Source organism: Raphanus sativus, chromosome 6, assembly GCF_000801105.2.
Source record: "Raphanus sativus cultivar WK10039 chromosome 6, ASM80110v3, whole genome shotgun sequence".
Taxonomy (NCBI): domain Eukaryota; kingdom Viridiplantae; phylum Streptophyta; class Magnoliopsida; order Brassicales; family Brassicaceae; genus Raphanus; species Raphanus sativus.
The window spans coordinates 14,029,925-14,044,447 of record NC_079516.1 but is presented as its reverse complement, the minus strand read 5'-3'; the positions used below and the strand labels follow the sequence as shown (position 1 = coordinate 14,044,447).

Here is a 14,523-nt window from a genome sequence, read left to right as displayed (position 1 = left end):
AAATTGGGCAAATCGCAAGTTTGAAATTAGGGAATTGGTCAACCTCAAGTTTAATTAGCCAATTGGGCAACTTTTTGCATTTGCCCATGTAAACTTATGTCTAAATATCCTTTGGGATCTTGTCAGATTCATATTTACATCTTTGTCATTTCAATTAAAATATATCTAAAATAAAATTTGTCACATCACCTCTCTCATTCTTTAATTTGTCACACCACCTCTCTCATTCTTTTTTTTTCTCCTTCTTTTTCTCTCTCTTCTTCTTTCCACACCACCAACCATCATCTACGAAAATCATCTCCTCTCCTTCTTTTCCTCTCATCTTCTTTTCTCTTTCATTCTTTTCTACACCACCACCTTTACAGTTAAATTAACTGAAGAAGAAAAATCATTTTTTCTTTAACTGAAGAATAAGAAAACCATTACGATCATGTACACTCCAAGCCCCGTTTATGAAATTTATACATATGACACCTAAATGTAATATTTATACACTAAAAATGATTAAAATGAATGCTTAATATCATACAAAATACTATATATCATTTATTAATTATTAAAAGTATAAATACTAAAAATGTTTATTAAAATTTAAAAATTGATTTCTTAAAAGTAATCTAATGGGAAAAATTATCTAGGTTAGATTTCGATTTTATTGAAATTTATGTTAACTGTATTACATATTACATTCTCTTAATTTGTTTGGTTTTTAAAAAAATATTTCATTATATTTCATTATCTTTTAATTGTTTAATTATATTTCATTATCTTTTTAATAATTTAGTTTTTAAAAATCTTGAATAATACAAGATAATATAATGTATTTTTCTATTAAAACATCTTATATCCATCTAAAATTCTAGTTTTCATGGCTGTGATTTTATTGAGAAAAACTAAACAATTAATAGAAAATGTCTTTTCTATTGAAAAATTATCTAGATTTTATTTCGATTTTTATTGATTTTTTTGTAACTGTATTATATATTTCAATAAAAAATATGATGTATTTTTTTAAAGAAATCTTTCATTATATTTCATTTTAGATGTCTTTAATGTCAATTATTTATTGTTTAATCTTTAATTGTTTAGTTTTTTAATTGTTTAGCTTTTTATTATAAAAAAATATTTAATTGTTTAGTTTTTTATTATAAGATGTATTTCACTTATTTATTTCAACATTTCATTTCTAAACAATCTTAAATTTATATGAAAAATTATGTTGTCTAAATGAATGTGCTTCACATATATGAAAACACAATTAAACTAATATGTTAATTTATTTTATTGAATTTAATGAAAAATATTTGGTATATCAGCTTTTACAAATGAAATGTTGTTATAAATTATTTCATTGTTTTTACCACCTTTTAGTTAATTAGATCATCTATAATGAGATTGACAAAATTTTAGATTATAATACCAATATGTTTATTAGCAAAATATTTAAATTTTATATAGAGTAAAATGTGAGTTCTAAATAATTAACGTATAATTGTTTTGGAGAGCACTGTGCTCTCGTTGTATTCGTAGATGTATTTAAATTTTATACTTAATATGTATTTAAACTCTCTAATGCAATAAGGGATATAAACAAAAGATATTCATAGATGTTATGTATTCGTACACCGATGTATTCGTATACCTTAAATATATGTATACTTATGTATACATATACTTGTGTATTCGTACACCTTAAGTATTCGATGGGTTATGTTGGTATTCATATATTTTATGTATTTGTACACCTTATGTATACTTATATATATGTACACCTTATGTATTTGTACATCTTAAGTATTAGATGGGTTATGTTGATATTCGTACACCCTATGTATTCGTACACCTTCTGTATACCTTAGGTATTCGTACACCTTAGGTATTTGTACACCTAAGGTATTCGTACACCTTATGTATACTTATGTATACGTACACCTTATATATTCGTACACCTTAGATATTCGTACATCTTATGTATACGTATACTTATTTCTTGAGTTATAGTGAATTAGATTGTATTAAACGTTAGGCATAGGGTTCCGGATTTACCCAAGGGTTCCAGATTGTTTCGGATTCTGGATTTACCCAATGGTTCTGGATTTACCCAAGGGTTCCGGATTTAGGATTCAAGGTTTAGAGTTTAGGATTTTAGGTTTAGTGTTTTGTTGATGATTTTTAATATTTAAGATAAATGTAGACAAATTTGTTCTTCCTACCATTTTGACAAAAAATGAAAGATCCATGTAGGTTTCCAAGTTTATTAAATTTACCCAGATTTATGAAAATTACCCATAAATTTATATAATTTTATGAATAATTTATCATTTATTTGGGTAAATTTCATAAATATGAAAGTTTCTTTTATGGGTCAAAATGTATAATTTATTCGGATTCTGGATTCATTTTTTGTAACGGCTATTATTTTTATTTGTTTTTATTTTATTTATTTTAAAAACATAATATAACTTGACAATATTTTCTTTTCTTTTTTAAAAAATATGAATTATGAAATACTTGATTCCTATTGGTTGGGTGAACCTAAATGTTCACTCTAGGGGTAAACCTAAGAATAACTCTATTTTTGGGGTGAAATAGCACTATAGCGGATATCTTTTTCAATAGATTATAAGCGCGGCTCTACCTATGACTAATCAAGAACTTGGGATGATTGGAAATCTGCAGGTTGTACTCAATATGGTATTATATTGGTTCTAGCAAGTAGATATGATCCTTGAAAATTAAAGTTATTAGATCAGTTCATCGTGAAAGGTGTAGGGTTTGTCATTTTATTAACAAATTTGTCATTTCATTAACAATTTTTGTCATTTTATAAACATAAAAATTATAACGAATGCACTTTGCTGCCAGATCCCAATTTGTCATTTTATTTTTGGGAAAAAAATGTAGCATTTCGTGAGTGTTTCTATTTTTGGCAAAAACAAAAAGTGTGAGATCAATTTTGACCAAAGAAAATGTAAGATTCACGTAGGTTTCCAAATTTATTAAATTTACCCAACTATATTAAAATTAAATGTAGACAAATTTGTTTTCCTGCCATTTTGGCAAAAAATGAAATATCTATGAAGGTTTCCAAGTTTATTAAATTTACTCAGATTTATGATAATTATCCATAAATTTACATAATTTTATGAATTATCATTTATTTGGGTAGATTTCATAAATATGAAAGTTTCTTTTATGAGTCAAAATGTATAATTTATTGGGTAACTTTCATAAATTTTAGAGTTTACATCGATTTTATATTAATTCGTATAGATTTATGTTGACTTTATATATGAAAAAATATGTATTATATTAAAAGTAGTTGCTTATATATGATTTTTAAATATTAAATATGATCCAAAAGTTTAATGAATAAAGAATGTTTATGGGGTCCACAAAAGTTAGTTGTTAAAAGTTAGTGGAAAAAAAATTATTTTTTATAGGCAAAATAGATTTTGGGTCCCACGAAATTACTTTTCCAGCTTGCCAAGTTTAATAGCCAAAAAGGTTAAAAATGTCATAAATTTATTCTCTCTCTACTAGGTTGCCCAATTGCCTAATATAAACTTGAAGTGACCCATTTTCCTAATTCAAACTTAAAAGTTGCCCATTCTCTTAATTGACCCTTAGATTTATGATTGCCTGACCAAAATCTTTATTACATCTCTACTTTTGTCGGCCTACAGTACTTAGATTCACAAACCCGACAACGCATACTTCAACATATTCCACCAACGTCGGCTTCTTTTATGCTGCTTTTTTCTTCGTAACTTTTATGCTTTTTTTCTTCATCGCTTTTATATAACTTTCTCGATTGCTACGTAAATTTACCAAAATATAATAACCTGCGAATTAGTGCTGAACTTTTCATGATATTTTTGATATGATCTGTATGTTATGATCATTCTAAACCGACCTATGCATAGACTAGGACAGGCGATGTAAGCAGGTTCGTTCCCTTAGAGCATGTTTATAGGTATATCTTAGTCCATATCTTAGCATTAAATAACATTAAAAATTAAAAGAAAGGAAGAAGTTGTTTCTTAATTAAGATAAGAAAGTCATGTATCTTAGTAGTAGTGTTATACATGTATTGGCTAGAAAAGAAGTGGAGAGATGAGAAGTTGTCTCATTCTCTTTTTCTAATTTCTCTTTCTCTCATTAAGGTTCATTTAAGATACAATTAAAGTATCTGTCTATAAACATGCTCTTAGAAATCATAAACAAAAATTTTGAGAAAGGGCTTTGCAATCATAATTTTTCATATTGTAAGCCTAAAAAGGTTTTATTTGGCTCACCAAACTTACAAGACAATCATGTATTTTTCTATTATCACTAGTTTTAGATAATCTAACTCTTAAACATGTGAAACAATTATGCAGACAACAGCCGCCGAAACGTTTTTTCCACAAAACGGTTGCATTTCCGAAAAAAAAAATGAAGCTCAAGTCCATTTAGTGGAACGGATTCATTACAGATTTTGCATGAAATATATCTTATTTATGTGTGTCCACTATTTTTTTGTGATAAGAAACAAAGGAACGTTAAACTTCATCAAAATAAGATTATTTATTCATTAATAGATGCAATACATATACTATTATACCGATGCTGGCCTTCTGATAATCTGATCAACACCCCCACGGTTTGTTAATATGAGAGACGTTTGAAAGAATGAAAATGTAGAATATCCCATGGAGAGTTTGCATGAGTAGAAGAGAGCAAAATGTAGCCGAAGGACGACTTGCCAGAAATACGTTCATCAACATCACCGATACCTATCTACACGCATGATGAACGCATTCCGGCAAGTCATCCTTGGCTGCATTATACTCTACTCCACTTCATGCAACTCTACTCCAATGGGCAATGTCCATCAAGCTTCAGTATGAGTGTATGTTTATGATTGGTTTAGGGTGTGGAATGAGAGGCCGTATTTATAAGAGAGAAACATATAAACTATACAAGGTCTCGGGTCTAATATTATATACATTTACATAAACGGTGATATAAAATAGCTAAAGATTCCCAAAGCAAGTGGCCCTAGTGCGCAACATAAAGGCAATAATGTCAAAGACTCGGCCTTTCTCACGGCACGGTCTTTCAACCATCCACTCATATAAAATCTTGTATATACTATTCAAAAGACTAATATAAGTTTTTTTCCTTTAAAAAAATAATATAATTTTGGATCTAAATATGTTAACAATGCTGATATTTGTATCGCAAGAGATATATGCGGACAAAAACATCTAAAAACTTTTTAAAAAGCTAATATCTAAACATTATGAACTTCAAATATGTATAATTTAAAGACCCAATTTTCAGAAAATGTTACTAATATATAACAAAAGATCATTATGAATTCCAGATATATAATTTAAAAACCCAATTGTGCATATTGTATGTTTAGTGACATTTAAAAATGTTAGTATGTAACATAATAAGAAAATTGATGTCCTGAAAAGTTATAATATCCAACCTAGGCGGGTAAAATTTGTTAGTGAGAAACAAAAATTAGGATAAGCTATATTTGATTTATTCATATCTTTCATACGTGAAATTTGTACATAAATTATAAAATCCCTTTCTCAAAAAAAAAAGAAATATGTAAATAAATTTATTCTGCATTTTACCAAAAAAAAAAAAATTATTCTGCACAAAAATTTGATACACATATAATTCGATGTTGTCATGCTTGTTAGCGAAATTAACCGCATGGAAGAGGAGAGGGAATATAAGCCGGTGCGCGCATTGATCCCACTACTTTGAATCATATAAATACTTTTTTCGTAGACAAATTTTGAAAGTCAAACAATTTTTTTCAAAAAGTCAAACAAATATACTAGCATTAACGGTGGTGATTGGCCTCCATGCTAAATGGAATCAAGACAAACGAAAAGGAGAATATATTAAAAAAAATCCGATTGTATATAGGAAAAATAATGAAATGAGTCAACTTGGATAAATTATGTATGACAATATAAAATACCTACTTGCTTATATGTGGCTTATACGATGTGGTTGGGTTGGGTTGGGTTACTAAACGGATCTTCCGTGATTGGTATTGGACTAGGCTTGAACCAAACTAGAATCAGGCAGCCCATTTAGGGTCATTAAAACACGGGCCTATATAAGGCCCATTTACGATCATTTTTTTTTTTTCCATTTTTTTGTTTTCCCATTTACGATCATTACAAAGATAACATATTCAAAAAGAGACACGTGGGTCCCACAAGAATCTACGGTATAGATTCATTCGCTTCGCGGGTTTCGTCTTCGTCTTCTTCTTCAAAGCAAAGAAGAAGGAAGAATCGTATGACGCGTTTTTGACGATCTTTTGTCTTCTATCTCTCTATAATACGAATTGGCTTACGTTCCGCTCTCACCTACCCCAATAAAGCACCTCGTTGCCTTTATCCAATTAGACAATTCAAACCTTTCTTTTTATTATATATAATGCGGAATTCACGATTTCGTGGAAGCAATTCTGGTCCGTTCCAGGTAAAAAATTCTCCATTTTCACGATCTGGGTTTCTCTGTTTTCTAACGGAAAGTTCATCTCTTTTTTTTTTATCTGATTCTGTTAGAAATAAAAAAACCGTAAAGTTCTTATCTTTTTGTGATCTATGTAGAATAACCGTTGGTGGTGGTCTGTAGCGTTGGATCGTGTCTTTTCGTTTTTCGTTAGACTCTTGGCGGTTATACAGAGAGTGTGGAGTAGGTTGGTATCAATGGGGTTGGGAAGCTTGTACAGAAGGAGGATGAAAGTCTTCTCTGTAGCTATACTCGTTTATCTCGATTATAAGGTAAGCTTTTTATCTGTTTTGTCTCAATGTTTAATTTATAGTACTAGTGGCTACTAGGCTGGTTCCTAGGCCGTTGATTAATATTTACATATTTTTATATTTATAGTAGATACAGTATTTTAGTTTTTGTTTTGGTTATAAAGTTATTTTGATACATTATAAAAATTAAATATACAGAAAAGTTAGATAAATTTATGGATTTGCATTAACATTGTTGTTCAGATTTGGACCAATTTAGATTGATTTAAATCCATTGAGCAATTTAGAATAATTTAAACCACTTGGTATAAATGTGATTTTAATTTCGGCTATAAAGGTTACCACTTTTTGCTTGTGTGTTGTGTGGTGAGTGAAGAGTGTTCAACAGAGAGAGAAGTGGATTAAGAAGTCAAAGGTTCCAGCTTTATGGGAGAAAGCTCATGAACGTAACGCCAAGCGTGTGTTAAATTTGATTGTGGAGTTGGAAGGGTTATGGGTGAAGCTAGGGCAGTATCTATCCACTCGTGCTGATGTTCTTCCTCAGGCTTATATATCTCTTCTCACTCAGTTACAAGACTCCCTCCCTCCTCGTCCTTTGCAAGAGGTTGTTTATCTACCTAAAAGCTTTCTTTTTTGTTTTTTGTTTTTTGTTTTGTTTTGAAGTTTGCTCTTATGTGTGGTGTGCATTGTATCTCAGGTTCGTCGAACCATTGAAAGAGAACTTGGGAACTCCATGGAAGTCCTGTTCACTGATTTTGTTAACGAACCTTTAGCAACTGCTTCGGTATGTTTTCTAAGCCACTGTTTGGCTAATAGTCACATGCTTTTTTTTTTTAATTTGATAGTGAGATCTCTGTTTTGTAGATAGCACAAGTTCATCGTGCTACTCTAGCTAATGGCCAGGATGTGGTTGTTAAAGTTCAGCATAATGGGATTAGAGCTATTATTTTAGAGGTCTGAATCTTAGTTTCGTTGTGATTAACAATGAGAGTCTGTGACACTTCTGTTAACTCTTCTTTTCATCTTTGTAACAGGATTTAAAGAATGCAAAGGCCATTGTTGACTGGATTGCATGGGCAGAACCACAGTATGATTTTAACCCCATGATAGATGAATGGTGCAAAGAAGCTCCAAGGGAGCTAGACTTCAATATTGAAGCTGGTAATGCTTCACTTGCATTAAATAATGAACAAACTTTTAGTTTCATCTCACTAGCACTTAAAGCTTGTGATTGCCTTTCTCAATATTGTAGAAAACACTAGAACTGTATCCAAGAATCTTGGTTGCAAGAAGAAGACAGATGGTGAAGGTAGAAGTGACAATAGGGTCGACGTCTTGATTCCAGATATAATCCAGGTTCTTAGATGCAGCCATTACAACTCTAGAAGCTGATACTTATGTTTCTTACACCTCCTTTGTTTCCTCTTAAATGACAGTCTTCTGAGAGTGTACTCATTCTTGAGTATATGGATGGGATACGCTTGAATGATGTGGAGTCTCTAGATGCTTTTGGTATAGATAAACAAAAGATCGTTGAAGAGATCACTCGTGCATACGCTCACCAGATATACGTTGATGGGTTCTTCAATGGTGACCCTCATCCAGGTATGGTCTTTGTAAGTAACCACCGTTGCTTGCTGAGACATATATGTAGTAGACTTATTACACATCTGCTCTGTTTTTTTTTTTTGCAGGAAATTTTCTTGTTAGTAAGAAGCCACCGCATCGCCCTATTTTACTTGATTTTGGGCTTACAAAGAAGCTCTCACACCCCTTGAAACAAGCACTAGCCAAGATGTTTCTAGCTTCTGCAGAGGTTTGTTAAAGTTTATTCTATTTGGTTATGGTTTGGATTTTTAAGTGGTTAATGTAACAGGGAGACCAAGTGGCGCTCTTGTCTGCCTTTGAAGAAATGGGACTGAAGCTGCGTCTCGACCTGCCTGATCAGGCAATGACTGTGGCAGGTCTCTTCTTCAGATCTTCAACTCCATCAAATGAAGCTCTGGTTAGTAAAATTTCACTTCTTTCTTTCATCATAGCCTTTGGGGTAACTTTTTCTTAACAGATAATCTCTCTCTCTCTCTCTCTCTCTCTCTCTCTCTCTCTCTCTCTCTCTCTCTCTTTATAGAAAACGCTGAAAACATTGAACGATCAAAGAATGCAAAATATGAAAGTTATACAGGAAAAGATGCAGCTCACCCCTAAAGAAGTTAAACGCTTCAATCCGGTAAAGCATAAACTTTCTTTCAACCTTCTTAGTGAGTGACCATCTTTATAATCTTTAAATGAAAATGTATTTGATGCAGGTAGATGCATTTCCTGGTGATATTGTTATTTTTGCAAGGGTCATTAATCTACTCAGAGGTATGATGTGTGAATCACACTATTTTACCTCATTACATGAAATTTACGTATTTATTTTATTTGACTATTTTAGGACTTTCATCCACTATGAATGTTCGGATCGTTTATCTGGACATCATGAGACCATTTGCTGAATCTGTTCTCTTGGGGTAAGCCGCCCCCCTTGGAGTTTTTGAAGCTCATTCCATCATCTCCTCCGTGTGACCATAATGTGATTGTGCAGGAGTATTAGTAGAGGACCAACTGTAGATTCCTCTTGGATACATGACTCGCCGGTTCATTCTGATGTAGAGTCCAAACTGAGGAAGCTGCTTGTTCAACTTGGGAGTATCCAAAAAATACTTGGAATCCAGGTGAGGAACACACTTTCTTACCGTTTGGCTTTGCAGACAGCTTGTGTGTGTCTTAACTCGGCCATGTTTAAGTAGGTATGTGCATATAAAGATGGGAAAGTGATTATCGACACTGCTGCTGGAGTGCTTGGAAGATATGACCCTCGTCCAGTTCAACCAGACAGTTTATTTCCTGTTTTCTCTGTGACTAAAGGTATCACTGCCGGAATGATACACTGTCTTGTTGACAAAAGGTGAGATTAGTTCAATTGGTCCCCATGATTAGTCACTCTTTTGTTAACGTTTAGTTTTTAAAATGATACAGAAAACTCAAGCTGGACCAGAATGTAGGAGATATATGGCCAGGGTTTGCATCAAATGGAAAAAATACCATAAAGGTCCACCATGTGCTTAACCATACATCAGGGCTACACAACGCCTTTGACCCTGTTGGAGAAAACCCTCTGCTTATCTGTGACTGGGATGAATGTTTGAAACGTATTGCTAACTCATCGCCTGAAACAGCGCCTGGCACTCAGCAGTTTTATCACTACCTAACTTTTGGATGGCTCTGTGGTGGCATCCTCGAGGTAAAACTAAAATCATATCTCTTTATTTTGTTAACTCAAAGGCTCCAAGTTTGATGTCAAATCTTGCTTTCAACAGTATGCTTCTGGGAAGAAGTTCCAGGAGATTCTTGAGGAATCCATTGTAAAGCCTCTAAAGATCGATGGAGAACTCTACATTGGTATCCCACCAGGTGTCGAGTCTCGGCTCGCCACGTTGACGCTGGACACAGAGGAGCTAAGCAAGCTTACATCCATAGCTAGTCAACCTGAGCTTCCTTCTACATTTCAGCCTGAGAAGATCTTACAAATGGCAACCAGCTTACCAGTCTTATTCAACACATTGAATGTCCGGAGAGCTATAATCCCTGCGGCTAATGGACACTGCTCGGCTCGTGCGCTTGCTCGGTACTACGCATCTTTAGCAGACGGCGGTCTAGTGCCACCGCCGCATTCCTCTTTATCCCAACCACCGCTAGGCAGCCACACACACGTTCCCAAATTCTCGTCGGTGAACGAGACAAAGAAAAAGAGAAAGGGTAAGGAGATGATGGCATCGCTTAAACCAAAAGGTGGTAAAGACAAGAGGCTCTATGATGAGGAGAGGTTTATGAGTACAGAGAGTTTAGCCAGCCTTGTCAGTGATGATACTAGCAGCAGCAGTGATCATCAAGATGATGTTCACAATTTGTTTAGCAATCCGAGGATCCATGATGCTTTCATGGGTGCTGGAGACTACAGTGGATTAGTACTGCCTGATGGGAAGTTTGGACTTGGTTTTAAGCGTGTCACTTCACAAGATGGGTCTCTTGTTGGTTTTGGACATTCAGGGATGGGAGGATCAACAGGCTTCTGTGATATTGAAAACAGATTTTCTATTGCAATAACACTTAACAAGATGTCTCTAGGAGGTGTTACTGCTAGTATTATAAGGCTGGTTTGCTCAGAGTTGAATATTCCCTTGCCAAAGGACTTCTCTATTGCAAATGGTATGGGTCCAGATTTGGAGATGGGCACGCCTCTAATCAACTAAGGTTACTTCTCTATGTAAGTTTTGCCTGCTCATGTAGTCATGTTACAACATGCATAGCGGTTCTTGGAACCGCATCAAATAGCTAAATAGACAATGCTGGAAAGTATTAGTGTAACGTTTTTGTTTGTTTGTATGTATGCTCAAGGATCTTGTTCGAGCAATTCCTTATAGTTTTTATACATCTATACCACAAATTTTAATGTACCATTTTCAGAGCAATAAAGTATATGTTACACACAAACCTTATTTTTTTTGTTTTCATTTTTTCCCAAGGTTGATTATATAAGTAGAAACTCATAAATTAATAATGGAAAAATTATCTTTTAAATCCTGAACTTTCAAATTTGGTTCAAAAAAATCTGAATTATTGCTTGGACCATTTAAGACACAGACTTATTTTGACAAACCGTTTAAAGCCTCGAATTAATTTTACTCAGCCATATTCAATACGTCGTTATCTCGGCTAACGACACGATTAAACGGAGTTAACTTCCGTTTACTGTTCCCGTTAAACTTAAGCTATGTCGTTTTGAAATTAGAAAAACTCCTAAATTTATATTTTCTCAAAATCGCAATCCCTAGTTTCCCAAATCAAAAACCCAATCAAAAATACAAACTCTTGATTCAATTTCGGCGAGAATGATGAGAGACAAAGGGATTCCAAGGAATAAATTATCTTATCGACGAAAAAAGAAGAAAGATGCTGAATCAATGAGTGACAGAAGTGGAGCCGAGGCTCGTGAAACAAGAGTAGTTGATTGTGAAGCAAGGGCTCTTGAACAGAAACTCGGAAGTGATTGGGTTTTTTATTTGGGGAATTAGGGATTGCAATTTTGAGAAGATAGAAATTTAGGGATTTTTCTAATTTCAAAACGACGTAGCTTAGGTTATCGGGAACAGTAAACGGAAGTTAACGCCGTTTAATCGTGTCGTTAGCTGAGATAACGACGTATTGAATATGGCTTAGTCAAATTAATTCTAGGCTTTAAACGGTTTGTCAAAATAAGTTTGTGCCTTAAATGGTCCAAGCAATAGTTCAGGCCTTTTTAAACTAAATTTGAAAATTCAAGATTTAAAAGACAATTTTCCAATTAATAATGTTAGAATTATAGCATTTTATTAATTTACAAAAAAACTATTTCTGTATTTTAGAATACATTTTTTTTTGCAAAACAAGAAAAGTAGTTGATTTCACTATTAATATATTCATCAAATTTTATAAATTTAAAATTTATATATTAAATATGCATTATCAAAATATTATGAAAGTTTAAGAAAATAAGAATAAATTTCATTATAGATATAAAACAGATAATACAATATGTTATTTATATTTTATATAAACTGTATATATGAAATCATTTTATAATTTTAACAGAATGTTATATTTACATACAATTTTATAAAAATATTATTTTATTGATTTATGTCCAATTTTAAATCGGTCTGATTTGGACCACCTAAATTACATTTAACTTTTTTTTTTTGTCATCAACTCGGAATATGAAGTTTCGTGGAGCTGTGAGTCTTGTAAACGGAACTTGAGTTTAGCTAACCAAACGTAGATTTCATTTATATGTTTCTAGTTCTATAGTGAAACACATACATGAAATTTGCAGAGTGATCACTACATATTGTGAATAAAGAGACACTTATGGCCAGATATCTGAGACGCAGCTAACAGCTTCGCTGGATACATTACCAAGTCCAGGGCTTGAGTTCTGTCCAGAGATGGTGATTCCAGGGAACAGAGAATGGTCACTGTGGACTGTAATGGCCGGTGAGGTATTATTTCCTGTGTAGTGCAGACTGTTGATGGAATGTGGTGGTGGACTTAGATGAGTTTGTAGAAGCTGATTCAAGCTGCTAGTGAGGGAACCTCTAGCTATCAAATCTTCAGCTAGTTTCACCTGTAAGTTAATCTAAACTTTTTTTTTTTTTTTTAAATCTAAATCTTAGCATGTTCCACTTATTACTTTGGTTAATGAAAGTACAAGTGATTGATGATACCTTGACTCTCAAGGTTTCAACATCTGATTTGAGAACTCTGTTATTTGTTCCAGCAGTACGAAACTGTTGTGTTGCGTCTATAAGTTGCTTGTAGAGTGTTGAGTTCACTCCTTTCAATGAGTCAACCTTCAAGAAAGCATAAGGTCACACCATCAAACACACAACTCTTGAACAGCTATTTGTTAACCTTACCTGAGATTCAAGATCTGCCAGCTGTTCTTGCTTCCTTTGCCTTGAACGCCTTGCTGATATCCTGTTTGAGTACATCCTGAGTTCACAGAAAAAAACAGTGATCACCTTCTAATATATGTCTCTCTCTTTGTGTTTCACATCTAACTTTTCACATACCTTCTAATACGTTTCACATCATTGGGATCATTAGTCATTTCAGACTGGCCAGCTTCTGTCTCCGCATCTTCTTCATCAGAGTGATCATCAGTATATACACTCACGGTTCCGCGAGCCGCTCTTTTAGCCTCAGGTTTATTGGCTGACACTGGACTATCAGCTGACAGATTCTCTTTACAGATAAGAGAGCCAAACAACTAAACATTAATATCAACTTCAACAAAAGAAGAACACATGGAGTCAAATTAAAGAAAAAGGCTCGAACATACCGCAAATGGAAGACTGTGCATCAAGAAATAGTCCAGCTGGATTCAAGCTCTCAGACTTCAAACGACTATCTCTGATCTCACCACATGTGTAATCCTACAACCAACAAAATGACCAAGACTCTTAGTACAATCTCTGGCTCTTGATCTAGACACAAGTGATATGAACAAGAGAGACAACTGAAGAAAGAAAACCAAAGACTAACCCAGTTCATGAGATCAAAAGAAGGGTCTAGAGGGCTTGTGTCAAGAATAGATTCTTGTCTGGACAAAAACTTAGTTAGCAACTCTTGTAGAGCCAACTCGGAAGCACTTCTCTTCATACCAATGTCTTTACCAGTGTGACCATCCATTTTTCTTTCTTTTTTTCTATGTGAACACACAAGTAGAAGATAATTTGGTGGGAAAAGAGAGGAGGGGAGGTGTAAGTTGTGATAGACATCTTCTTTATATAAGAGCATGTTTATAGGTAGTTCTTAACAACATATCTTAGATTAAATAAGATTAAAAAATTAAAGCAAAAGAAGAAAATACAAAGAATGTATCTTAGTTAGGAGAAGCAAGGAAAGGTTCTTAATACACGTGTCGATACAAGAATGAGCAGAGAGAAAATGGAGGGATCATATTGAAAGATCTGGTCACGACGGGGTCCACCGTTAATGATTAAAAAAAATAAGAACCTTCAAGTGGGTTTTGTTGATAAACATGCTCTAAGCCTCTCTATCTTCTTTATTAAAGTTGTATAAGGCTTCTTAATGGCTAAGTAAACCTAAAATTGCTTTGTCAATGCAACGTACTCAACTTTTTTCCTTTTAA

At 33.4% G+C, this 14,523-nt stretch overlaps 2 protein-coding genes across 2 annotated transcripts; one reads left to right on the top strand and one right to left on the bottom strand.

Annotated features, from left to right (window-relative positions):
• Positions 1-6,293: 6,293 nt before the first annotated feature.
• LOC108811466 (uncharacterized) lies at positions 6,294-11,324 on the top strand. Its single transcript, XM_056988874.1, has 17 exons — positions 6,294-6,504; positions 6,636-6,809; positions 7,165-7,392; positions 7,486-7,572; positions 7,653-7,742; positions 7,823-7,949; positions 8,041-8,144; positions 8,225-8,393; positions 8,483-8,604; positions 8,665-8,793; positions 8,917-9,015; positions 9,095-9,152; positions 9,226-9,301; positions 9,376-9,505; positions 9,581-9,738; positions 9,810-10,074; positions 10,151-11,324. Exons 1-17 carry the CDS (start codon positions 6,460-6,462, stop codon positions 11,081-11,083), a joined length of 2,994 nt encoding a protein of 997 aa, XP_056844854.1. The 5' UTR covers positions 6,294-6,459; the 3' UTR covers positions 11,084-11,324.
• Positions 11,325-12,629: 1,305 nt separating this feature from the next.
• Positions 12,630-14,164, bottom strand: LOC108811473 (basic leucine zipper 9-like). The gene is given in 7 exon segments (XM_018583522.2): positions 12,630-12,993; positions 13,094-13,219; positions 13,286-13,361; positions 13,442-13,613; positions 13,711-13,804; positions 13,914-14,069; positions 14,072-14,164. Coding segments are annotated over 7 exon segments (960 nt in total). The 5' UTR covers positions 14,150-14,164; the 3' UTR covers positions 12,630-12,735.
• Positions 14,165-14,523: the final 359 nt, after the last annotated feature.

Bases quoted from the DNA above. Each gene is read 5' to 3' on its own strand.
- LOC108811466 (XM_056988874.1), top strand. From the start codon at position 6,460: ATGCGGAATTCACGATTTCGTGGAAGCAATTCTGGTCCGTTCCAG. The intron at 9,506-9,580 runs GTGAGGAACACA...ATGTTTAAGTAG, and splicing joins AAAAAATACTTGGAATCCAG to GTATGTGCATATAAAGATGG. The intron at 10,075-10,150 runs GTAAAACTAAAA...TGCTTTCAACAG, and splicing joins TCTGTGGTGGCATCCTCGAG to TATGCTTCTGGGAAGAAGTT.